The 26,663-nt window shown below is 33.7% G+C and overlaps 1 protein-coding gene across 2 annotated transcripts in view; it reads right to left on the bottom strand.

Annotated features, from left to right (window-relative positions):
• Positions 1 to 26,663, bottom strand: part of ADAM2 (ADAM metallopeptidase domain 2) — a 97,488-nt gene that overhangs the window by 37,974 nt on the left and 32,851 nt on the right. For both annotated transcript variants that reach the window (XM_029226496.1, XM_029226498.1), the window contains 6 exons: positions 25,497 to 25,573; positions 21,823 to 21,991; positions 16,825 to 16,881; positions 4,610 to 4,681; positions 4,022 to 4,188; positions 2,910 to 2,991 (listed from right to left, as the gene is read on the bottom strand). In XM_029226496.1, the coding sequence (XP_029082329.1) occupies positions 2,910 to 2,991; positions 4,022 to 4,188; positions 4,610 to 4,681; positions 16,825 to 16,881; positions 21,823 to 21,991; positions 25,497 to 25,573 (624 nt within the window). The remainder of the gene's footprint in view (positions 1 to 2,909; positions 2,992 to 4,021; positions 4,189 to 4,609; positions 4,682 to 16,824; positions 16,882 to 21,822; positions 21,992 to 25,496; positions 25,574 to 26,663) is intronic.

Genomic DNA, 26,663 nt, shown 5'->3' with positions numbered 1-26,663 from the left:
GCCACAACAGTGAGAGGCCCACGCACCGCAAAACAAAAAAAAAGCTACAGTTTACACCTGTTTGCTATCTATAGTGTATTTTACTCTAAATTCCGTTTTCTCATGTTTACTTGCTTCTTATTTAACCAAAGTATGTTTTATTATTTTATATTCACCTTCACTTTACCCTATTAATGTATTTTTTGTAAAGAACTAATGTTTGAACTTAATTTTTTAAAAAAAATCCATCAGAGACTCCATCTCTTACTTGGTGAGTTTAATTCATTTACATTCACATGATTGTCATTATATTAGGGTATGTTTAAAACATTTCCTTTGATTATTTTCTATTCATTTTATTTTACATTATTGTTTTTAAGTTTCTTCTTCCTTGGCCATCTTTACATTTCTTCCATTAGACTATTATATGGTGTAGTTTTCTTCTTATTTGTTCTTAAGACCAACATTCATTTCATATACCCTTACTTCTTTCTAAAACATACCAATATCTTTACTGTTTTCTTAAGAAGACAAGTTCTATAATATGTTTTCATGTCATTTTTATCTCTCCCTTAACCATCTCTACACTATTATAGAATATGAGTTCTGGTTTAGTATTGACATACCTTTCTTTGCCACGCACCCCAACCCAGGTATTTTCATTTTAAGGTAACGATAAAATTCAGCAACATTTATTCTCTTTAGTTTTCATAATCCTTGTGTCTTTTCATAAATATAAGTAATTTCTACAAATATGTTCTGAATGTTAGTCTTTTGTTTGGCAAATCTTTTGAGGACTTATGTGCCTCAGAGTATTTTTCTTGTCCCTTCTGTTTGAATGAATTTTTTTAAGATATGAATCATGCCTTCAAAGTACTTTTAGCTCAATATTTTAAGCATAAAGTCTTTTTGCATCCAGTGTGGCTTTTCTGACTGTTGAACGTCTTCATTGTTATATGATTTATTTCTTTTTAGAAACATAACAATTTTCCTTTGATATTTTCATTTTATTGTTGGTATGCATTTTTCTCTCTTCTTTTTTGGCTTTCCATGTGTCCTTTTCACCAGACAACCCACTTTCCTCCCCTCCTGCCAGGGATCATGGGGCGACTCCAGGAGGGATTTCCTGGTGTAGGCACCTTGTTGATCTGGTAGTGGCTGGAGACAGTGTTCTGTGACTGTCATTCTGTGAAATTATCTCCATTTTTTCTTTAGAACTGTTCTTTTGACTTTAATCTTCCATGTCTCTTAATTTTATCTTTCCTTTAACTTTTCTGATGTCTTCTGAGAGAGGTCCTAATTCGATAATTTATCTCCATATGTATCAATTGTATCTCTCATGCAATTTATTATAATTTTTATATTGTTCATCTCTAACGTTTCTAACTAGTCCTTTTCTATGATATTGTACACTTTGTTTTGTTTGACATTCCTGGCCTACAACTACTCATAGTTCTGCTTCAAGTGGTCAATGTTGTGTAGTGTGCTTTTTTCTGAGGAAGTTTAATACCCATGATCTGTACAGTCCATGAACTGAGGTCAACATATAATGTGTCTGGTAGTATGTAATGTATAAAATTCGTGATGCCAAGAACTAATTTGTGTCTGTCCTTGTGAGTGAACTTGCGTCAGGACAGATAAGTGGATGACCCAAGGGCAAACAGCTGCAGACATCAAAAGTCTCCTGCTGATTATATTTAATTGCTTCTACTCACCCCAAAACTACTTGGGTTGTGGTTTCACCCATAAGTTTTAGGAAGAAGCAGCTTCAGAGGAATGTGTTTCCTAGATTTTATTCCACAGCTCTGGGTGACTAGGTAGGGAGGGTGGTGGATGTTTAAAATATCAGAGGACAGAGCTTCACCTGTTGTTTTCAACATCACATTCCTGTGAACATCAGCTACTGCTCATTTTTCCAGCGAAAGGTTCGGCAATGATTACCCCAGTGAAGTGTGGAGAATAAGAAAGAAGACTACGGGAAGAGTTCTTCTCTGATTGCTCCTTTCAGTACAGAGACCACTGCCCTCTTTTTCAGTAAACAAGGAGATTTCCTTCCACTTGGTAGCTAAGCCTGCTCCATGTGAATGTCTTAAGATTTCTCAGTGCTGCATATGACTAGGTAAATCAGCCAAATTCTAGCTTTTGAGACTAGGTAATGATTTTCCCATAAAAGATAAGCCATATTTTCATGAATTATGAGTTTTAAAGATGAAATTTGTCGCCATTTAATTGACTCATCTTCTTATATCTTCAATTAACTTGTGCACTTAAACAAGAGTATTATGCATAGCCTTCCTCAATCTCCAGATTATCTTGTACAAACACATAAAAAATTTAAAAAGGCAAGTTTTATACTTCAGAATAACCAAAGCGTTGTGAAATAGGAGCAAGAACATACCAATTTTAAGCACACCAAGATTTTCTACTAAGATAGAAATGCCAATTATTGCATTTGATTCTGTTTTTCTTCACCTATGTCCCAGGAAGCATTTTGCGGCAATTGATAGTTTCAAAAGTTTTATTTTAACTTGCTTCATAATTGAATCAGCTACATAATGAAGAAAATGCTCAAAATCTAAGCTTGAAATTAAAATTAGTTATTAAATATTGAGTATATTAAAAATTTATGAGCATCTTATAAGACTATAAAATAGATCACTACCTTAACTTTCTAAAAGAGGATAATTTGAACTCACAAGAAGAAAATTGTAAAAATTTTATATGTATTAAGTTAAATGTGTTATATGTGTTAAGTTAAACTTCTTATAGTTCACACATTTCTGTCAGCAGCAGGAACAAAGATCCCTAGAATCATTATGCAAATTTTAATATACTTAGCCATAATAAAATACAGAAATAGTTAATTGTATATTACTCTAAATAGCATCGTACTTATACATCTTAGCCAAGTCACTTAAACCGTACCATACCAGAGCAACACCTCCTCCATAGTATTTATCACACAGCCTCCCTTGAAAGGTTGCACCAACATAATTTGGTTTTTCTCTGTAACTTAAGTTTAAAAAAGAAGCAAATCATAAAATTTTGTAAAATTAAGAACAATTAATATTAAATTTACCTAATACTTTTTGTTTTGCATACTTATATAACAAATTCATAGATATTTCCACTTTAACACTAGGATAACAAAGCATAGAAAGGGACTAAACGTGTCTGCTTATTTTGCAAATAGATTTAAAAAACAAATAATAAAAAGTGTATTATCATACGGATTTTTAGAGAATAATGAAGATATTTTTATGTAATTAAAAAAATTATACTGATTCCTATAACGTAAAAATAATAAAAATAAATAAAATTTCTTAAAAGTAGAAAGCTAAGCCAATGAAGTTGACAAATGGGCAGAGTAAGCTTATGTGTTGAAGTCTCCCCTTAATCAGATAGAATTAGCCTGCCCTAGCCATGCAAAGGCATGCATATTTGTGGGACAAAAAAAACTTAAAAGATTATAATTTTATAATTATATACATGATTTTTACATAATATGATAATATATAATACATATAGGTTCTGAATATTGATAAGAGAAAAACAAAGAGATTATTAAATATTAAGGGAGGCTTATATTTTTTAAAGTGCAGCTCACTGTGAATATAGTATGTCAGAGTTATTGAAATGTACAATAGTGTTTCCATTTCATCACTATTTTGTTTTGATTTTATGGAAATAAAACATTAAAAGAAGGCCACATTACTATATTCATAGAATTCAGGTATATTTTTTCAGACAGATATTGTTAATATTTTATGTATAGTTAGGCACATTTAATGATATATACTCAAGGTAAGAAAACGTGGTAATAAGATTGAAGTGAGTTTTAGCTATAAGTCAATAAACAGAGTAATTATATTAGTAATTCTGCTATAAAACCCGTGTTGTGAAAAATAATATTCACAGGATGTTGTACATAAAAAAATGACATAAGATTTTTTTCCCTAAGGGCCTGTCAACTGTCAGAAATCAGGTCAAATTACATACGCTTTCTAATGTATAAGATTTAGTAATGCCAAGATATACTTACACAAGTAAAAATGCCACATCATGTGGACGCAAAACAAGGTAAGATCGTTTCCATTTAAAAAATCTGCGTAATAATTCATTGGCATCTCCAGTTACCTGAATTTTATTTTCATCTATCCAAAGCTCTAATGAAGATAGAATTATTGTAATATTAAATGAATCAAAAATCTAAAATTGAAGACATAAAGAAAATATGTTCAAACTACATGGTTTAAATAGATTTGGGAATTTATCTGCAAAAATAAACACTATACCGATGTAAATATTAAAAACCTAAACTGTAAATCCGGATTGGATCTTATAAATTCTATTAGCAAGTAATAAATATCACTAATAAAACAAGTAATAAGTAACATTTTGATATGCTTGTGCTTAAGCCAGCCCAATGTCAAGTGTTTAATTTAAGCCTTACAAAACCCTAATGAGGTATTTACAATTATTATTACTCCGATTAAACAGTTAGAAAACTGAAACTTAAGATGATTATATATTTGCCCTCTTTCACACAATATGTGTATTCAGGCAGGGTCATAAAAAAAGTCTGAGAATTGTTTAAGTAACACAAACAAATGCAAAAGCAAACACTTACAGCATTGGTCAATCCAATCAACTGGAAAATTTTTTGAGTGACAACAGTTGTATCAGAACCCATATGATTATACTGAAAAAGATAATTGCCTTTTAGATCTAAATATATATTGCTTAATATTTAATGATGGTTATTATGTTTAAAATTTAGAAGTATGAGTTAAGAAATTATTTAAATTACCAATTTATTAGTTTTTAAATATTATTTATTATTATAGACATAATGTGTGGAAAATTAAAAATATTAAAAAAATACAAAAAGGCACTACAAACTATTGCAAAAATAAGGGAAGAAGAAAGCCTTCCAAACACATTTTACAAGGCCAGCATTATCCTAATATCGAAACCAGACAAAAACACCCCAAGAAAAGAAAATTACAGGCCAATATTCCTGATGAATATAGGCGGAAAAATCCTCAAGAGAATATTGGCAATGCAAATTCAACAGCACACTAAAAGGATCATACATCATGATCAAGTGGGATTTATTCCAGGGATGCAAGAATGGTTCTATTTCTGTGAATCCGTCAATGTGATGCACACCACATTAACAAAATAAAGAATAAAAAAATCATATGATCATCTCAATAGATACAGAAAAAGCATTTGACAAAATTCAACTTCCTTTCAGGATAAAAACTCTCAACAAAGTGAATACAGAGGAAATGTGTCTCAGCATAATAAAGGCCACGGCCAACATCATGCTCAACAGTGTAAAGCTAAAAACTTTCCCTCTAAGACCAAGAACAAGGGAAGGATACCTACTATCGCCACTCTTATCTAGCATAGTATTGGAAGTCCTGGCCAGAGAGATTAAGGAAGAAAAAGAAATAAAAGTATTCAAATTGGGAAAAAAGAAGTAAAACTGTCACTATTTGCAGCTGACATATATAGAAAACCTGAAAGGCTCCACCAAAAAACTGTTGGAACTAAGAAAAATTCACCAAAGTTACAGGATAAAAAACCAATATGCAAAAATCTGTTATATTTCTTTATAATAATAACAGGCTATCAGAAAGAGAAATTAAGAAAACAATCCCACTTACAATTGCATCAAAAGAATAAAATACCTAGGAAAAATTTAACCAAGGAGATAAGGTCTTTACACTGAAAACTAAAAGACATTGATGAAAGCAACTGAAGAAGGCACAAATGAGTGGAAAGTTATTCCAAGCTCATAAATTAGAATAGTTAATATTGTTAAAATGTTCACACTACCCAAAGTAATATACAGATTCAATGCAATCCTTATCAAAATGTCAATGGCATTTTTCACAGAAATAGAACAAACAGACCTAAAATTTATATAGAACTACAAAGACCCTGACTAGCCAAAGCAAATGTGAGAAAGAACAAAGCTGGAGACATCATGTTCCCTGATTTCAAACTATATTACTGATACAAAGCACTGTGGGTGGTATTGTCATTAAAACAGACACATAAATCAATGGAACAGGATAGAGAGTTCAGGAAAAAACCCAACATATTATCGTGGGTTAATTAGTTTACAACAAATGGGGAAAGGACAGTCTCTTTAATAAATAATGTAGGGAAAACTGTACAACACATGCAAAAGAATGAAACTGGACTACTATTTTACACCATACACAAAAAAATAATTCAAAATGTATTAAAGACTTGAATGCAAGACGTGAAACCATAAAACACCTAGAAGAAAACAGGTGATATGCTCCTTCACATTGGGTAGATAATGAACAAAGCATGAATATTTTTAATATTCAAAGTTTTCTTACAAGTTGACAAGAAGGCAAACAACCATTAATAAAATGAGCAAAAGGATTAAGTTGTCAGTTCAGTGAAAAGAAAATACTAGTGGCCAGTAAACATTAAATGATGTTCAAATTAATTCTCAGTTAAGGAATGGAAGTTAAAATTACAATGAGATATAATTTTATACCCATTGGCTGACAAAAATTAAAGAGAAATATAAAACTAATCATTGGCAGGTATGAGAGGAAAATACTACTTTCAGTTTTACCTTGGAGATGCGAAAAGTTACAGCGTTTTTATAAAGCAATGAACAATATCTATTAAAATTAAACTACATACATATCCTTTGACCCATCATCCATACTTCTGGTTACCTACTTTCACAGAGATTACGTTCCCAAGATGTAAGAACTCATGACTAAGGATACTTCATGTAGCATTATTTATAGTGACAAAGCAACATTTAAAAAACTGGAAACTAAGTGAATACTCAACAATAATAGAATAAATGAATAAATGATGGTATATAAATACAATGGTATGCTGTGCTGCCCTTAAAAATGAATTAGCTATTCAGTTGATTTGAAAGACCGCCCACCAAAAAAAATAATGAGTATATTAAATAATCCAAGCAAACATCAGAGACTGACAGACTTGATTAAGGAAAAAAAACAATTAAATATAAATTGTTACAGAAGGGATGTCCCTGGTGGTCCAGTGGTTAAAACTCCACACTTCCACTGCAGGGAGCACAGTTTGATCCCTGGTCGGGGAACTAAGATCCCGCATGCCGTGCGGCATGGCCAAAAGAAAAAAAATTGTTACAGAAGACATAGTACATTTTCAAGGACTGGGATGTCTATCAGGAAGACATAAAACTATAAACGTTATATGCATCTAAGAACTGAGCCTAAAAATTACACAAAATACAAAATGCACAAGTGAAGGGAGAAATAGAAAATTCAACAATAATGTTTGGAGATTTAAGTACACAATTTCAGTAGTAGAATAACTGGTCAAAAACGCAACACAGATATAGGAGACTAAAACTAAACCCTAAACCAACAGATATTTATAGAATATTCCACCCCAAAATGTCACAACATGTGCTTCTCAAGTGCTCATGGAACATGATCTAGGAATAGACTATATACTAGGTTATAGGATAAGCTTCAACTGAGTTCATACAATTAAAAAATATAAAATTGCTCTCTGACCACAAAAAATAAATAAAAAATCAACAACAGAAAGAAATTTGAGAAATTCAAAGTATGTGGAAATTAAACAATAGATTATAAATAACCAATAATCAAAGAAGAAATCACAGGGAAATTAGAAAATACTAATACAACATAGTAAAATTTATGGTATTCAGCTAAAGCAGTGCTCAGAAGGCAACTTATAGGAAATAGCTATATTAAAAAAAAGAAGCACCATCTCAAATAACTAATTTCCACTTAGGAAATTAGTGAAAGAAAAGCAAAGAACTCAAAGGAAGGAAATGGAAGAAATTAATAAAAATCAGAGCAAAATGATTGAAATATGAATATAAAAAACAACATATATTAACAAAACAAAAATTATTAATTCAGGATAAAAGAAAGGTTACAGTCACTAACCACAGAGAAATAACTAGCCTTGTAAATGAACACTGTGAAAAATAATGTGGCAACAATTTAGATAACTTAGATGAAATGAATAATTTCTTATAATAAACAGATATTGAAACTGACTCAAGAAGAAACAGAATATGTAACAAGCAAAAAGATTAAATATGCATTTAAAAAATTCCCACAAAGAAAAACCTAGTTCTAGAAGGCTTTATTGGTGAATCCAATCAAACATTTAGAGAAGAATTAACACCAATTCGTTACAAATTCTCCTATAAAATCGGAGGGAACCCATTTCTATTCATTCAATAAGGTCAGTATTACCCTGATACGAAAACCAGAAAAGACATAACAAGAAAATAAAAGTCCAAAACAAACTACATTCCTCATGAATATTATCGTAAAAATCCTAATCAGAAAACTAACCAATTTAGGCAACACATAAAAAGAATTAGACACCACGACCAAGCGGGATTTATCTCAGAAATACAAGCTTGGCTTAATGTCTAAAAACCAATAGATGTATTTCAAAACATTATAGAACAAGGAACATAATGACCAAAACCCACATGATTCTTTTTTTCCTTTTTACATCTTTATTGGAGTATAATTGTTTTACAATGCTGTGTTAGTTTCTGCTGTATAACAAAGTGAATCAGCTATACGTATACATATATCCCCATATCCTCTCCCTCTTGCATCTCCCTCCCACCCTCCCTGTCCCATCCCTCTAGGTGGTCACAAAGTACTGAGCTGATCTCCCTGTGCTATGCAGCTGCTTCCCACTAGCTGTCTATTTTACATTTGGTAGTGTATTTATGTCAATACTACTCTTTCACTTTGTCCCAGCTTCCCCTCCCCACCCCCTGTGTCCTCAGTTTCACTCTTTACATCTGCGTCTTTATTCCTGTCCTGTCCCTATGTTCATCAGAACCTTTTTTTTTTTAGATTCCATATATACGTGTTAGCATACGATATTTGTTTTCCTCTTCACTCTGTATGACAGTCTCTAGGCCCATCCACCTCACTACAAATAACTCAGTTTCATTCCTTTTCATGGCTGACTAATATTCCATTGTATATATGTGCCACATCTTCTTTATCCAGTCATCTGTCGATGGACACTTCAGTTGCTTCCATGTCCTGGCTATTGTAAATAGAGCTGCAATGAACATTGTGGTACATGACTCTTTTTGAATTATGGTTTTCTCAGGGTATATGCCCAGTAGTGGGATTGCTGGGTCATATGGTAGTTCTATTTTTTTTTTTTTCCATAGTGGCTATATCAATTTACATTCCCACCAACAGTGCAAAAGGGTTCTCTTTTCTCCACACCCTCTCTAGCACTTATTGTTTGTAGATTTTGTGGAAACTGGACATTCTTTCAAAAGACACAGAAGAAGCATTTGACTAAAGAAAAAAAAAAAAGCTCAATAAACTAGGGATAGACGAGAACTCCCTCAACCTGATAAAAGACATCTATTAAAAAACCACAGATAGCATCACACTTAATGGCGAAAGAATAAGTGTTATTTCTCTTAGATCAGGAAAAGGTAAGTATATCTGTTCTCATTGCTACTATCTCAGCTTTCACTGGAGGCTCTAGCCTAAGCATTTAGTAAAGGAAAAGAAACAAGAGGCATCTACGTAGAAAAAAAAGAAGTTAAACACTCTATTAACAGACAAAAAGATGTGTATATATAAAAATCCTAAGACAACCACTAAAAAACATTAGCACTAATAAATGATTTCAGCACAATTGGAGAATACAAGATCAATATATAAATCAATTGCATTTCCATACTCCAGCAATAAACAATCTAAAATTAAATTAAGAAAATAAATCCATTTATGATGGTATCAAACAATGATAATATGCCAAAAAATAAATTTAACAAAAGAAGTACAAAACACACACTGAAAACTACAAAACACCACACCATTGAAAGAAAGTAAAGAAGATACAAATAAATGGAAAGTGAACCTGTGTTCATGGATTGGAAGACCTATTTATTGTTAAGATGGCAATAATCTCCAAATTGATCTACAGAAATAATATAATCCCTATTAAAATTCCAGCATTGTTTTGCAGGAATTGGCAAGTTTACCTTATTATGTATATGAAAGTGAAAGGGATCCAGAATGTCTGCAAAAATTTTAAATAAGAAGAACAAAGTTGGAAGACTCATACACCCAAATCTGAAAACTAACTACAAAGCTGTAATGATCAAGGCAGTGTGCTTTTGGCTTTCGATTAGAGTTATAGATCAATAAAATAACAATTTCTAGAAATAAATTCTAACACTTATGGTCAATTGATATTTGGAGACAGCAAGAACATTAAATGGAGAAAGACTGATGTTTTCAAAATTTTAAAATGTTATGCTTCAAATGACACAATCAAAAAATTAAAAGATAACCCACAGAATGGATAAAAATATTTGCAAATCATATATTGGATAAGCGTCTAGCATCCACAATATATAATGAATACTTAACTACAACAATAAAAAGACAACCCAATGAAATACGTGTAAAGAATTTAAATAATTTCTCAAATAAAATATTCTAATAGCTAATAAGAAAGTGCAAATATTCTCAACATCATTACACAATAGGGAATGCAAATCAAAAGCACAGTGAGAAACTAATTCACACCCACCAGGATGGCTAAAGTCCAAAAGACAGACAATAACAAGAGTTGAGAATTTAGAGGAATTGGAACTCATACATTTGTTCATTGCTGGTGCAATACATAATGGTGAAAATTGTTTTTTAGGGTCTCAAAATGTGAAACATTTTGAGTTACCACACAACCCAGCAACTCTCACCTTTTGCATCTACCTAATAGAAACAAAAGCTTATGTCCACACAAAAACTTGTACAAAAATAACATTATTATGATATGAATATCATTAGAAAGCAGAGATAAGACATGCCAGCTGAGACACCCAGTGGACCACCCAACTCCAAGCAAAATCAGTAGTTTACTAACAGTACACAAGTGAGGCCAGTCCAGCACAAGGAGATCTTAATGAGATCAGAGGATATTTAAGAATTGTGAGCTAAATAAATAGTTGTCCTTTTAAGCCATTAAATTTTGGAGTAGTTTGTTATGGAGCAACAAAAAGTGTCTCAGGAATCTATAAATGACTAAAACAAGGAATAGAAGTAAGAATGTATGAAAATATCTAATTTTTAAGCACAGTAAAATAAAATACCTAGCAAATATGTGAAATTTATAAGAAGAAAAGTTCACAAACTAAGGGGGATTAAAAAGTTAATTACAGAGAGTGGGACTCCTGAGATGGTGAAATAATGAGGTCTGCAAATCCTTTCCACAATAAGCAATGATAAAAGACAAAAATCTCAAAAATATTTCAAGATTCTGGCAATTGACCAAGGGCATTAAAATGAGAAATATTAATTAAAGAAGAACTCTTAATCCTATGGTAAGAGCAGTGGGAATCTGTGACATTTCACCTGAGGTTGTCCCCAACCACATCTCAAATTGTATTGTGTGGTAATTCTACCATGGTAGGTCAAGCCATAAAATCCAGACACTTCCCTATCAGAGGAGGATAAGTTGATTTGGTGCAGAGCAGGGCAAAACTACGTGCCCAGATATACTGTCAAAAACAATAGTGATCTCTGTGGCAAATGAATATTGAAGGGCATCATCACAGATAAACTTAGGCTGTGATACTGGTTATTTCAAGCAACAGACCAGAAGATGAGCCAGAAATCTAACATGGAATTGGGGGGGGGGATATAATAGCCATAACGGGTCTTGACAACCTTCCATATATCCTTTATAGTCTGGAATATTCCATTCATGCACCAGTTAACACTCATGCTCAGGAGAGACTGAAAGGGGTGTAAGATATCGACAAGTTCATGGCTGAACTTGAAACATTACTCACTACCTGAGGAGATGTGAGAAAGTACTATAAAAATCAAAACCTACCTGACTTGAAAATTGAATACTTTCCCTAATAGACAAATCCATTTGCAAAGGTTAGAAGCCTACTAGCTCAAATGTTGGAGCATAGCCTCTGACCAGTCATTGGCTGACCACTAAGATATGTTCACCCAAGGTCAACCACAAAAATCCTGGCTTAAAAGTAGAAACAAGAATTTAAAAAATAGTAAGCACAATAAAACAATGTTACCCACATAGTTGAAAATGCAGTCATTAGAAACTATGAGGTAGACCTTATTGGATTTAGCACACGAAACTATAAAGGAACTACGGTAAACATGGAACTGAAAGGAACCATGTTTAAAGAAGTAAAGGAATGATGACATTGACTCATAAAAAAGAGAGTATCAGTAAAGAATATAAATTATACATTATAATGTACAGCTTGGTGATGATGGCTAATAACACTGCATCATATACTTGAATGTTGCTAAGAGAGTAGAATTTAAATGTTCTCACCACAAAAGAGAAATGAAAATTAATTATGTGATGGGATGGACGTGGTAGCCAATATTACAGTGGTAATCATTTTGTAATTTATAAATGTATCAAGTCAACACATACACATTAAACTTACACAGTTATGTGTCAATTATATCTCAATAAACCTGAGTGAAATAGAAAAAACAAATAATAATTATAAAATTGTAAAAAAGAACTAAATAGATACTTGAGTTGAAAATATAATAACTAAAATTATATAAGCTCACTAGCAGAAAGAATAAATGAAAATAATAATGTATCAATAGAAATTATTCAACATAAAGAACAGAAAGGAAAAACAAGAAGTAAAAGTGAACAGAATCTCAGACACCTGTTTGACACCATGAAGCAAATACACATTTACATAATAAGCATCTTAGAAGGAGAGGAGAGATAGAAATGACCAAAAAACAAAACAAAACAAAACAAACAAAAATACAAAACTTGAGTAAATAATAGCTAAAAACTCCCAAACAATGAAAATCACTAATCTATGCATTACTTAGGCTCAACAAACTTCAAGTAAGATAAAATCAAAGACAATCACACATAGACACATCATAGTTGTACTTATTGGACAACAGCCACAAGGAGAAAATCTTTATACTGAGAAGAAAAAAGTGGTACATCACCTATAGGAGAAGCACAGCAAGGTTCAGAGCTGACTTCTCATTAGAATCAATGGAGACCAGGTGGGGTTACAAATTCAAAGTGCTACCACAAAAGACTCTCAATCAAGAATTCTATACTCAGCAAAACTATTCTTCTTAAGTAAAGGCAACAGAAAGCCATTCTCAAATTTTAAAGACAGAGAGAGAGAGAGAAATCAGTGATAGCAGAGCTGCTCTGCCAGAAATAATAAGGCAAGAAATGATAATAATCAGGAAATTCTCAGGTTGAAAAGATGACACAAAACAGTAACTCATATCTACATAAGTATAATAAAGAACATTGGTACTAGCAATAACAAAGTATAAAACAATAAATATCTTGTCTTTTCTTCTCTAAAATTAGTTTTAAAAAACTTGCAAAAGACAGTAATTTATCCCTTTTTTTTTTTTCTTTTTTGGCCAAGCGGCTTGCAGGATCTTAGTTCACCAACCAGGGATCGAACCTGGGCCCCGAGCAGTGAAAAAGGCTGCATCCTAACCACTGGGCTGTCAAGGAATTCCCACAAAAGACAATAATTTAAATTTCAAGAAAGGGTGGTATAAACTCATCTCTCCCTGTTCCTCCAAGCTGATCAAAATTATAAAAAAGTATAAACCCTGAAATAATATAACAAAAAAATCATAGGAAGTCTCTAAAAGTTGGAAGTAAGAAGGTACCTATACAGGTATGCTAGGAATGGAAGAACAACATAGCTTCTCAGCAATTCCCAACACCCCATCCAGTGGCAAAAAAGTAGTCCACGTAGAAATGGAATGAGAAACCCATTAACACTGTGATGCCTAGAATAGTAACCTCTGCACCAGAGCATGGAGCTTCTCATTAACGAGCTTGAGACAACAGGTGGCCTGCACCAGGAAACAGCCATTTGGTCCTATTGGCAGTCTCAGCAGGGAAGAGTGAAACTCTTCTGACAAAATATCTGCACCCCTACAGGCTTGATGTCTCCTGTACCCACCTAGAAACGCTAGGCAGAATGACCCTGGGAAGTAACTCCCCCCCCGCACAAACAGTACTAGAGTCCCACTGGCACTGGGTGGACCAGGGAGACACTTTCCACCTGCACAGGCCCACCATCTACAATATTCCACTCAGAGGCAATAGAAGGAGACAGGGGAAGGCCTTTCCACTCCTGCAGGCAGGACAGGCAAGTATCACTGGGACCCGCAGAAACAGCGACTGAACCAAGAAGACCAAAAGAGCATTATGAAGGCTCTGAGAACTTTTGTCATTGAATTCATCCCAGATAACTTGGTCAGGACTTATGTGCTACAACTAAGGAGTCTGAATGAACAAGATAAAAGATTTAAGTAGAATGAAGAGTTGTGTAACGTAATAGTAAAAATTTCCAGAAAGCAACTGAAAACCATTTGCCATACCAAGAACCAGGAAAATCACAACTTGAGGGAGAAAAGTCAGTCAATACATGTCAACACCAAAGTATATCACTTGGTAGAATTATCTGACAAAGATTTAAAGTAGCCTTTGTAAAATGATGACAACAAATAATTAAAAATATCCTTCATGGGGAGTGAAGTCAGCAAAATGGAGAACTAGAAAACACCAAGCCTTCGTTTTTCTCTGGAAACATCAAAAGACAACCAGAAACTGGCTGAAATAACCTCATTGGAGCCTCCAGAAAACCTCAGGAAAACATTCAAAGGTCTACAAATGTCCAATCAAGAAAAAAACATCTTGAAAATGACAGGAAATTTTGTGGTGTTTTTACTCCCCTATGCCCTATTCCCTTCCCCAGTGTGGCATGGTTTAATCTGGAGGAAATGGTAGTCCATTTCCCAATTCCCTCCCTTATACCAGGTGGAGCAGAGAAGACCTTATCTGCAATGTTCTAACCGGTCTGGAAGGTGCCTGAATGGCTGTTTTCTGTGTCACCTGGTTATTTTATCAAATGCTGAATTTTCAACAAAAATCACAATGTGTCTTAGTCAGTTTGGGCTGCCCTAACAAAAACACCATAGACTGGGTGCTCAAACAACAAACATTTATTTCTTACAGTTCTGGAGGCCAGGAAGTTTAAAGATTAGGTTTCCAGCATACCCTGTGTCTGATGAGAACATGCTGCCTGGTTCAGAGATGGCCATCTTGCCATCTTCCTGCTCTGTCCTCACATGGTAGAAGAGGTGAGGGAGCTCTCTGGCCTCTCTTTTATAAGGGCACTAATCCCATTCATGAGGGCTCCACCTTCATGACCTAAGCCACTCCCAAAGGCTCCACTTCCCAGTACCATTACTATGCATTAGTATAAATTTTAGAGGAACAGAAACATTCAGTCTATGTTACAAGGCAAACAAAGAGAAAAAGCATGGCCCAAACGAAGGAAATAAATTGGCAGAAACCCTTCCTGAGGACATAGAGACATACTAGACAAAGTCTTTAAAACAACTGTCTAAAATATGCTCAAAGAGCTAAAGGAAAACAAAAAGAATGAAGGGAAGTCAGGAAAATGATATATGAATAAAATGAAAATATCAACAAAGATATAGAAATTATAAAAAGAAACCAAACAAATTCTGGCATTGAAAAATGTGATAACTGAGCTGAAAATTGAGTAGAAGTATTCTACAGCAGATTTAAAGGGGCAGAAGAAAGAAGCAGTAAACTTGAGAATAGGATAACTGAAATTATTGAGTCTGAGAACCAGAAAGAAAAAGAAGGAGGGACTTGTGGGATGCCATTATGCAGAACAATATATGACTTAAGGGAATCCCAGAAGAAGAAGAGAGATTAGTTAAAGATATAATGGCCAAAAGCTTGCCAAATCTGATGAACCACATGAACACACAAATCCTTAAGCTTAAATTCTAAGAAGGATAAAGCCAAAGAGACCCACACCAAGACAAATTATAATCAAACTGTCAAAACCTAAAGAGAATATTAATATTGAAGGCAGCAAGAGAAAAGTAACTAACCACATAAAAGGGGTGATAATAAGATTACTAGCTGATTTCTTAGCAAACACTTTACAGGACAGAAGACAAGGGGATTATATATTTAAAGTGCTGAATGCAAGATGAAACAGGCACTTTGGAAGACAGTCTGGCAGTTTCTCACAAAAAAATCAAACAAAAAAAACATACTGTTACCATATGATGCAGCAATCATGCTGCTTGATATTTACCCAAAGGATTTAAAATATGTCAATACAAAAACCTGTGAATGGATGTTAATAGCAGCTTGATTCATCTCAAAATTGGAAGCAACCAAGATGTCCTTTAGTAGATGAATGGATAAATAAACTGTGGTACATACAGACAATGCAATATTACTCAGTACTAAAAGAAATTAGCTCGCAAGCCATGATAAGGCATGTAGTAAAGTTAAATGCATGTTACCAAGGTAAAGAAGCTAATCTGTAACAACTACATACTGTACATTTCAACTATATGATCTTCTGAAAAAGGCAAAATTATGGAGACAGTAAAAGATCAAAGGTTATTAGACATTATGGGTATGGGAATGATGAGTAAAAATTACTAAGAAACTATTTTATAGGTAACATGTTTTAATATGTTAATTATATAAAATTAAAAATAAACTAATAGAGATTTGATTTCCAATTTACTACTGATACTAGTAATTTAAATTCATTAAGGCAGAGGTAAAGCAAAAATTAAATAAAATCATTTATTGTCCTATGTTAAAAATTTATTCCAACACTTTTTATAACCTCCCATTGCTAATATAAATTAAGATAAGACAAATAAGTGAAAGTATACTTACTAAATTTTTTTCAACTACAACATGCATTTCTATATACTGAGAGAAGTCTGCAGGTGGCTGAAAAAAAGTCACAAACTTTAGATAAAAATTGAAGAATCATTTAATTATTTTAAGTAATATACTACTTCACAAATTCAACACTGAAAATTCAGTTTTCTATATGAAAATAGAAATCATTTTCAGAATATTGCCTTTGTCGTGTCTTTCGCACCTGATCAATCACTTAATTTACTCAGAAAATAGCTTTCCTCTACCTTCCATTCTCCATATTCTCACTGGTACTGGGCTACTCATATGATTCTTTTCCCTGAGGAAATTCTTCCCTTGACTTGCCATTATGTGTGTATTTATGTTCGTTTAATGATTCCACTATACATTATTATGCTGTATGATTTTATCTACGGCCTTGAAAGAGTAGGGGCACATCTCTGTGTTTAGAGGGGTGGGATTTCATCTGAAGGATAAAGCTAATCCTTGTATAAATCACCGCAGAAAAAAGTGAGCAACAGAGAAACAAAATGGGTTTCTTAAACTGCACCATAGATATCTCAGTATGTGGAATCTGGTTATGATGTCATTTAATTAGACCACAGTGGTTAAATTAGGCACAAATGTGAGGCCCGATGGGCTTATGATCTGTGTGACTTACACTCTGCCAACAAGTAATAATTGTTGTAACTACGTTCAATAAAATATTACTTATGTTCATCATTATTTTTACATGAAGTTAACCTAGGAGGAATGCACTAGGGAGAACTTGGAAGACAGTCTTTGTGGGCACTTTAAGACTGTAGTGCAGTTAACTCAAAATAGTTTGTTACTAAAATAGCATACCATGTATAAGCACTGGACAAATATATAGAAGCCGAAAAGGAGGATCAAATTTCAAAAACTGAGAAAACTTTTATTACGTGTATTTTAATGCCTGAATTTTTTTCTTTTTACACTGGTATTTAATCCTTTGAAGGTTCAAAACTATCACATTTTAGTTAAACCATTTTCCTTAACATAAAGAGGAGCAATAGAGAAAAATAAATCTAGGATTTAGCAGAGAAAAGTGAAGATTATAGTAATTTAAAGGAAAAAAAGTCAATAAGGTCAGTAAGACAAATTTAGGGGTGAATGATCATTCATTTTTCCCCTCCATTTAAAAATTCTCTTTGGGCTTCCCTGGTGGCACAGTGGTTGAGAGTCCGCCTGCCGATGCAGGGGACACGGGTTCATGCCCCGGTCCGGGAAGATCCCACATGCCGCGGAGCTGCTGGGCCTGTGAGCCATGGCCGCTGCCCCTGCGCGTCTGGAGCCTGTGCTCCGCAACGGGAGAGGCCACAGCAGTGAGAGGCCCGCGTACTGCAAAAAAAAAAAAAAAAAAAAAAAAAAATTCTCTTTTAAAACCTTGGAGACTTGAGGGTTTTTTTTTTTTTAATGCAAATGATATCCCCTTATGGTCTAATTGGTTTATTTTCATTTCCATCCAAAAGGAAGCACTGAATGCTTCATGATAGTTTTGCTTATAGGATTCCAAAGTTTCATTGAAGTGCCTAAACAAGGAAATGAACTTTACTGGAGGAGAAAAATAAACATTTATATTAATTGAAACTAACAAAATATTAATGGTTTGAGAGATTCAAAGCTATTTCTTTGTTTCAAGCAACACACGTGTTAGTTGACTTACATTTCCTGAAGCAATCCTTGTTTATTTTCATCTTTGAGATAGGGATTGATGATATTTAGTTGATTATAATTTATTCACTTATTTACTGGACAATAAGCTTTCATGGGGAAAAGATATAGTCTGTTTTAGCAAAATAATTAAAAATTTAAGACAAAGATGCATAAAAGAATGCCAAGAAATCTGTATATTGGGAAGGTGGGCAGGTGTTAAGATTTCAGAAGACCTGAAAAGCTATTTTATTTAGTAAATGAAAGTAGCCAATAAAGAAAACCAATTTCTTGGAAATGTGCTATATAAAGTTGACATCAATTGCATGAAAGTTTGCTTTGGTCAAATAAACACTAAAGAACTGGAGCTAGGGAAGAAGACTGGAGAACACTACTAAATGATCCAATTGCAATGTAGTTGGATTAAAAAATTAAAGTTAAAAGATACCAAAGCCCACTGGTAAGGATATTCAGGAAGTGAGAGGGACACGAAGATGGTGATAGATGAGATAGATAAACAGATAAGTAGGTAGATAGTTAATGTGTGTGTGTGTGTGTATTTTGTTTAACTTAGGCAGTCATTATGTCCAATGTAAGATCAATAACTCAGAAAAAAATTGGAATAAGAGTGGGAGATCTGTAAATCACAGTAGATAAAGCCGTGAAAAAATATACAAGACAATATACAACACAAACAAAAACCTGAGACATAACACAAGAAATATCATTATCTAGAACATGAGTGTATAAGGAAAAGTCAGAGAAAGTGAGATAGAAAGTGAAGCAGGAGAATTTTATCAGAGAGTAAAGTGAGTTGAAAGTTTCAGAAAGTTTTTATATTATTTCACCATTAACATTATACTTAATAGCGGTGGACTTTCTTCTTAAAATTAGTCCAAGACAAGGATATTCTTCTCACCTATTCAACACCATGCTAACCAGGGCATGTAGGCAATAAAAGAGAAGTTAAAAGCATCATAATTGAAAAGGAAGAACATAATCTTTATTTAAGATGACATCATCTTGTACATAGAAAACTACAAAGAGTACAATAAAAAACTAATACCCAATTTAAACAAGTTTGCAGAATATGAAATCAGTATACAAAAGTCAATAATTTCCAAACATGGATAATGAGAAATCCAAATTTGAAATAAAATTTTAAATGTGAAATAGCATTTAAATGACAACATTTTTAGAAATAAATTTAACATAAGAAGTTTGGCTGACAACTTGAAGACAACTATACAAAACATTGTGGTAAAAAATTAAAGAAGACCTAAAAACAAAAAGCTGCTCAATGTTCATGGATAGGACGAGTTAATATTGTTAAGTGGCAATATTTCCAAGATTAATCTACAGAATCAACAGAATCCCAGCTTGATTTTTCAGGGAATTGAAAATAAGTGAATTTTAAAATTTATTTGGAGATTGATAGTATCAAGAATAGCCAAAACAATCTTGAAAAAGAACATTACTGAAGGATGTACACTTACTAATTCCAAAACTTATTCCAAAGGTATAGTAGTAAAAAGTGTGGCTCTGGCATAAGAATAGACATAAGATCAATGGAGTATGATTGCAAGTGCAGAAATAATCCCTAACATCTATGGTCAACTGATCTTTGAAAAAAAGGGTCACGAAGATTCAGTGGAACAAACATGAGTCTTTTCAACAAATGGTGTTGGGAAAACTAGATATGCATATGAAAAATGATGAATTTAGAGCCCTCCTTCACTCCATACAAAAATTAAATTACATTGGATCATATATTGAAATGTAAGAGATTAAATAATAAAACTTTTGGAGGAAATATGAAATAAATTTTGTAAACCCGGTGTGATGGTTAATTTTTTCTGTGAACTTGCCTGGGCCACAATGCCCAGATTTTTGTTCAAAAATTATTCTGGATGTCTCTGTGAAAATGATTTTGGATAAGATAAACATTTAAATTGGTGGACTTTTAGTGCAGTAGATTACCCTTCATAATATGTGTGGAGCTCATCTGATTAGTTGAAGGCCTTATTAGAACAAAGACTACCTTGTAAGCAAGAAGGAATCCTTCCAGCTGACTGCCTTTGGACTTGAATACAACTCTTCCCTTGTCTCCAGCCTGCTAGTCTACAGTCTACTCTAAATTCTCTCATTCTACCTCTCTTTGTGTGTGCGTGTGTGTGTTTACATCAAATATATATGTGTGTGTATACACACACACACACACACACACACATATACATATATTCTGTTTTCTTGGAGAAGTGTCTTTATTGAAAGATACCCTTAGCCACTGTTGGTGCAGAGCTGAGATTGTTGAAAACCAAACCCAGAATCTCATTTTGTGAGTGGATGAACTACAACACAAATTGAATTTCCACCCTCACAGGGTGTCTACTGGAGGAAATAACATCCTAAAAATTGGAATGAGCGTATATGAGAAACTCTGATGAAGCTGGGGTCACTAAATCCCTAAATTCTTTTTTTAAATAAATAAATAAATATTTATTTATTTATTTATTTTGGCTGTGTTGGGTCTTCGTTGCTGCATGTGGGCTTTCTCTAGTTGTGGCGAGTGGGGGCTACTCTTTGTTGTTGTGCATGGGCTTCTCATTGTGGTGGCTTCTCCTGTTGTGGAGCACGGGCTCTAGGCACGCAGGTTTCAGTAGCTGTGGCGCACGGGCTCAGTAGTTGTGGCTCGTGAGCTCTACAGCGCAGGCTCAGTAGTTGTGGCACATGGACTTAGTTGCTCCATGGCATGTGGGATCTTCCCAGATGAGGGATTGAAACCATGTCCCCTGCATTGGCAGGCAGACTCCTAACTACTGTGCCACCAGGGAAGTCCCTAAACTTCTACTAAATTCTGATGAGTCTTCTTTGCCAGTAGAAGCAGTGCCTCCATCCCTGGATAAGGATATAAGGAAAATGTAATGGCCTACCCTGAGGCAGTTGCCTTGAAAGACACTAGGGATTCTTCTCAGCATCCTAGATAAGTATCTTCATTTTATGTGAATTTTTATGTGAATTTATGTGAATGTCACTTATGTTTATTATATCCAAACTTTGATATAATGGATATGGAGAAAGGAGAGCATCTGCAGACAACGAAGGTCTGGATCACAGGGAAAAATGCCACTAACAGCAGAAAATGCCACCTTGGTGTTCTGGAAAACTGAATGACTAGTTTTAAGACTTACAATGTGTTATGAAGTTTCTGGTATCACTCTCTCTCTCTTTCTCTCTCTCATATACATATGTTAATAATTTTTTATCAGAAAAAAATACATTTTTTTATATTGCTGCATAGTAATAACTATATAGCTTACTCAATTGATCACTTACCTCTACACTTTGTATTTTATAGGGCTTTTCTCTTGACTCAATATCCTTCTCAGCATATAAAGAAGCACCTGTATTCCTATGTTTTACTTGATAAATCACATGTTCAAAACCAATTGAAGGCTCCAAGGGCTCAATTCCATAACTTACATTTTCAAATTGTAGTAAGCCCCTAAAAATTCCAAAAACTAAGTGAATAAATAAAATAGTTCATTTTTCACAAAGTCAATAAAATGACATAATCAGGGTTTTTTAATAGTATACAGGTTATTTTCATTCTTAGCCTTATGTGGTGAAGTAAGAAAAAGTTACCGAGTATCCACAAATTTACTGAGTGGAACAGAGTAGTAATGCTATTGGTATTTACCAAGCTATTAGTACTCTGTAGTCTCCACATACACTAAAAAATCTTAATTCAGGAGAAGAGTAGGAGACAGTACAAAAGTCTCCGTGCTGTGCTTTTCCAATGACAATTTCCCACTATAAGCCATGCCTCACGTTATAACTTAGCAAAGATCAAGGAAACTAAAAGCTGGTTCTTTGAGAAGATAAATAAAATTGATAAACCTTTAGCCAGCCTCATGAAGAAAAAAAAGGGAGATGACTCAAATTAATACAACTAGAAATAAAAAGGAGAAGTTGAAACTGACACCATAGAAATACAAAGGATCATAAAAGACTACTACAAGCAATTATATGCCAATAAAAAGAACAGCCTAGAAGAAACTGACAAATTCTTAGAAAGACACAACCCTCCAAGACTGAACCAGGAGGAAATAGAAAATATAAACAGACCAATCACAAGTACTGAAATTGAAACAGTGATTTAAAAACTTCCAACAAACAAAAGTCCAGGACCAGATGGCTTCACAGGTGAATTCTATCAAACACTTAGAGAAGAGCTAACACATGTCCTTCTCAAACCATTCCAAAAAATTGCAGAGAAAGGAACACTCAGAAGCTCATTCTATGAGGCCACCATCACCCTGATACCAAAACCAGACAAAGGTATCACACACACACACACACACACACACACATTACAGGTCAATATCACTGATGAACACAGATGCAAAAATCCTCAACAAAATACTAGCTAACCAAATCCAACAACACATTAAAAGAATCATATACCATGATCAAGTGGGATTTATCCCAATGATGCAAGGATTCTTCAACATACGTAAACCAATCAGTGTGATACACCATATTAACAAACTGAATAAAAACAATATGATCATCTCAATAGATGCAGAAAAGGCTTTTGACAAAATTAAACACCCATATATGATAAAACCTCCCCAGAAAGTGGGCATAGAGGGAACCTACCTCAACATAATGAAGGCCATATACGACAAACCCACAGCAAACATCATTCTCAACAGCGAAAAACTGAAAGCATTTCCTCTAAGATCAGGAACAAGACAAGGATGTCCACTCTCTCCACTTTCACTCAACATAGTTTTGGAAGTCCTAGCCACAGCAATCAGAGAAGAAAAAGAAATACAAATTGGAAAAGAAGTTAAACTGTCTGCAGAAGACATGATACTATACATAGAAAATCCTAAAGATGCCACCAGAAAATTACTCGGGCTCATCAATTAATTTGGTAAAGTCACAGGATACAAAATTAATGTGCAGAAATCTGTTGCATTCCTATACACTACTAATGAAAGATCAGAAGGAGAAATTAAGGAAACAATCCCATTTACCACCACATCAAAAATAATAAAGTACCTAGCAATTAACCTACTTAAGGAGGCAAAAGACCTGCATTCAGAAAATTATAAGATACTGATGAAAGAAATCAAAGATGACACAAACAGATGGAGAGATATACCATGTCCTTAGATTGGAACAATCAATATTGTGAAAATGACTATACTACCCAAAGCAATCTACAGATTCAATGCAATCCCTATCAAATTACCAATGGCATTTTTCACAGAACTAGAACAAAAAATTTCACAATTTATATGAAAACACAAAAGACCCCAAATAGCCAAATCAATCTTGAGAAAGAAAAATGGACTAGAGGAATCAGGTTCCCTGATTTCAGACAATACTACAAAGCTACAGTAATCAAGACAGTATGGTACTGGCACAATAACACAAATATAGATCAATGGAACAGGCTAGAAAGTCCAGATATAAACCTACGCACCTATGGTCACCTAATCTATGACAAAGGAGGCAAGAATATACAATGGAGAAAAGACAGTCTCTTCAATAAGTGGTGCTGGGAACACTGGACCGCTACATGTAAAAGAATGAAATTAGAACACTCCCTAACACCATACACAAAAATAAACTCAAAATGGATTAAAGACCTAAATGTAAGACTGGATACTATAAAACTCTTAGAGGAAAACATAGGCAGAACACTCTCTGACATAAATCGAAGCAAGATCTTTTTTTGATCTACCTCCTAGAGTAATGAAAATAAAAACAAAAATAAGCAAATGAGACCTAATTAAACTCAAAGGCTTTTACACAGCAAAGGAAACCATCAACAAAACAAAAAGACCATCCACAGAATGGGAGAAAATATGTGCAAATGAAACGACCGACAAGGGATTAATCTCCAAAATATACAAACAGCTCATACAGCTCAATATCAAAAAAATGAAACAACCCAATCAAAAAATGGGTGGAAGATCTAAATATACATTCCTCCAAAGAAGACATACAGATGGCCAAGAGACACATGAAAAGATGCTTCACATCACCAATTATTAGAGAAATGCAAATCAAAACTACAATGGGGTATCACTTCACACTGGTCAGAATGGCCATCATCAAAAAATCTACGAGCAATAAATACTGGAGAGGGTGTGGAGAAAAGGGTACCCTCCTACACTGTTGGTGTGAATGTAAATTGGTGCTGCCACTATGGAGAACAGTATGGAGGTTCCTTAAAAAACTAAAAATAGGGCTACTATATGATCCAGCAATCCTACTCCTGGGTATATATCTGCAGAAAAGCATAATTCGAAAAGATACATGTACCCCAAAGTTCACTGCAGCACTTTTTTACAATAGTCAGGACATGGAAGCAACCTAAATGTCCATCAACAGAGAAATGGATAAAGAAGATGCGGTACATATATACAATGGAACATTACTCAGCCATAAATACAGAATGAAATAATGCCATTTTTAGCAAAATCGATGGACATAAAGATTGTCATACTGAGCGAAGTAAGTCAGACAGAGAAAGATAAATATCATATGATATCACTTATATGTGGAATATTAAAAAAAATGGTACAAATGAACCTATTTACAAAACATAAATAGAGTCACAGATGTAGAAAACAAACTTATGGTTACCAAGGGGGGAAGGTGGGGTGGGATGAATTGGAAGATTGGGATTGACATATACACACTACTATATATAAAATAGATAACTAATAAGAACCTACCATATAGCACAGGGAACTCTACTCAATACTCTGTTATGACCTATATATGGGAATAGAATCTAAAAGAGTGGGTATATGTATATGTATAACTGATTCACTTTGCTGTACAGCAGAAACTAACAGAACATTGTAAATCAACTATACTCCAATAAAATTAATTTAAAAATAAAACTTCTGATAATAATTTTTCAAATTTGAAAATTATTTCTTAAAAATTCCATTTTTTGTAACCATAAAATTATGTATAACAACCTGAGTCCAGTACATGTGCTAACGATCACCATAGAATTTGGATAACCTTCAATATACCCTTGGTAGTAGCATAAGTTCTGAAAAATAAACACATATATTTCTATTAGAATAATTTATGTTAAATGCACTATTCTCAAATACTTAAAACACACACACACACACACACACACACATATATATATATGTATGTGTCAAACACTAATTGTTTCCAAAATGGATTTATAACATCATTAGATGAACATTTGGCTCAATTTTCCAAAACCGTCCCTACGTGTCCCAAAGAATAAGTACACTTCCATGATTTTTTCTGTTATAAATGAAACATGACAACCCAATCATTAGGATCAAGGTAAAAATCATCAAAAACTTGTTTCTTCAAACTCTTCTGACTTAATTTTTCAAGGTAGGTGTAAAAAGTAAATAAACCCAAAAGATAATTTTTTCTTTTCAAGATTACTTTAGTATAATGGCAGAGTAGCTTGCATTGGATTAGCATTCTCATCAATGACAAATGTAGACTCTGAAAAATTATTTTTTAAACTCCAACAACAAAGGCAGGCAAGAAAAGGTGAGAGAAGGGAATCAACAATAGAAAGAGGAAAACTGCATTTACTGAGTTTTGTGTTATACTGGTTTTCACCTGAGTGCCTCCCCTTGGCAGGGCAGCGCAAAGTAGCAAATGTTCCAACAAAACACACAATCTTACTGACCCTGAGAACTCTTTAGAGAAAAGAATCACAAGCTCTCCAGTGTATCATGGAATATCACCAGTATATGATTTAAAATATTAGATATATGAATAAAAGAAAATGGCCCATAGTCAAAAGTAAAACCAGAAAGAAACTGACTTCAAAATAACACCGGATTTTGGAATTAGTAAATAAATGGATTTAAAACAGATATTAAAAACATGATGAAGAACATCATAAAGGAACTTTTGGGCATAATAAGGGACGCAATTTGGAAATTCAGCAGAGAAATAAAATGTTACAAAAATGCCAACTCTAAATTCTAGAACAAAGAAATACATTTAAAATGAAATACACTGGATATGTTTTACTGACACTGCAGATGGCAAAAAACAAAAACCCTAGAATACAGATCTATAGAAACCATTGAATCTGAAAGAAACCTGAGAGAAAACAAGCTTTAAAAATGGAATATGGC

Source organism: Monodon monoceros, unplaced genomic scaffold (genome assembly GCF_005190385.1).
Source record: "Monodon monoceros isolate NGI ecotype Baffin Bay Population unplaced genomic scaffold, NGI_Narwhal_1 Super_Scaffold_17, whole genome shotgun sequence".
Classification (NCBI taxonomy): domain Eukaryota; kingdom Metazoa; phylum Chordata; class Mammalia; order Artiodactyla; family Monodontidae; genus Monodon; species Monodon monoceros.
The sequence above is the reverse complement of the archived record's forward strand: the minus strand, read 5'-3'. Positions and strand labels throughout refer to the sequence as shown.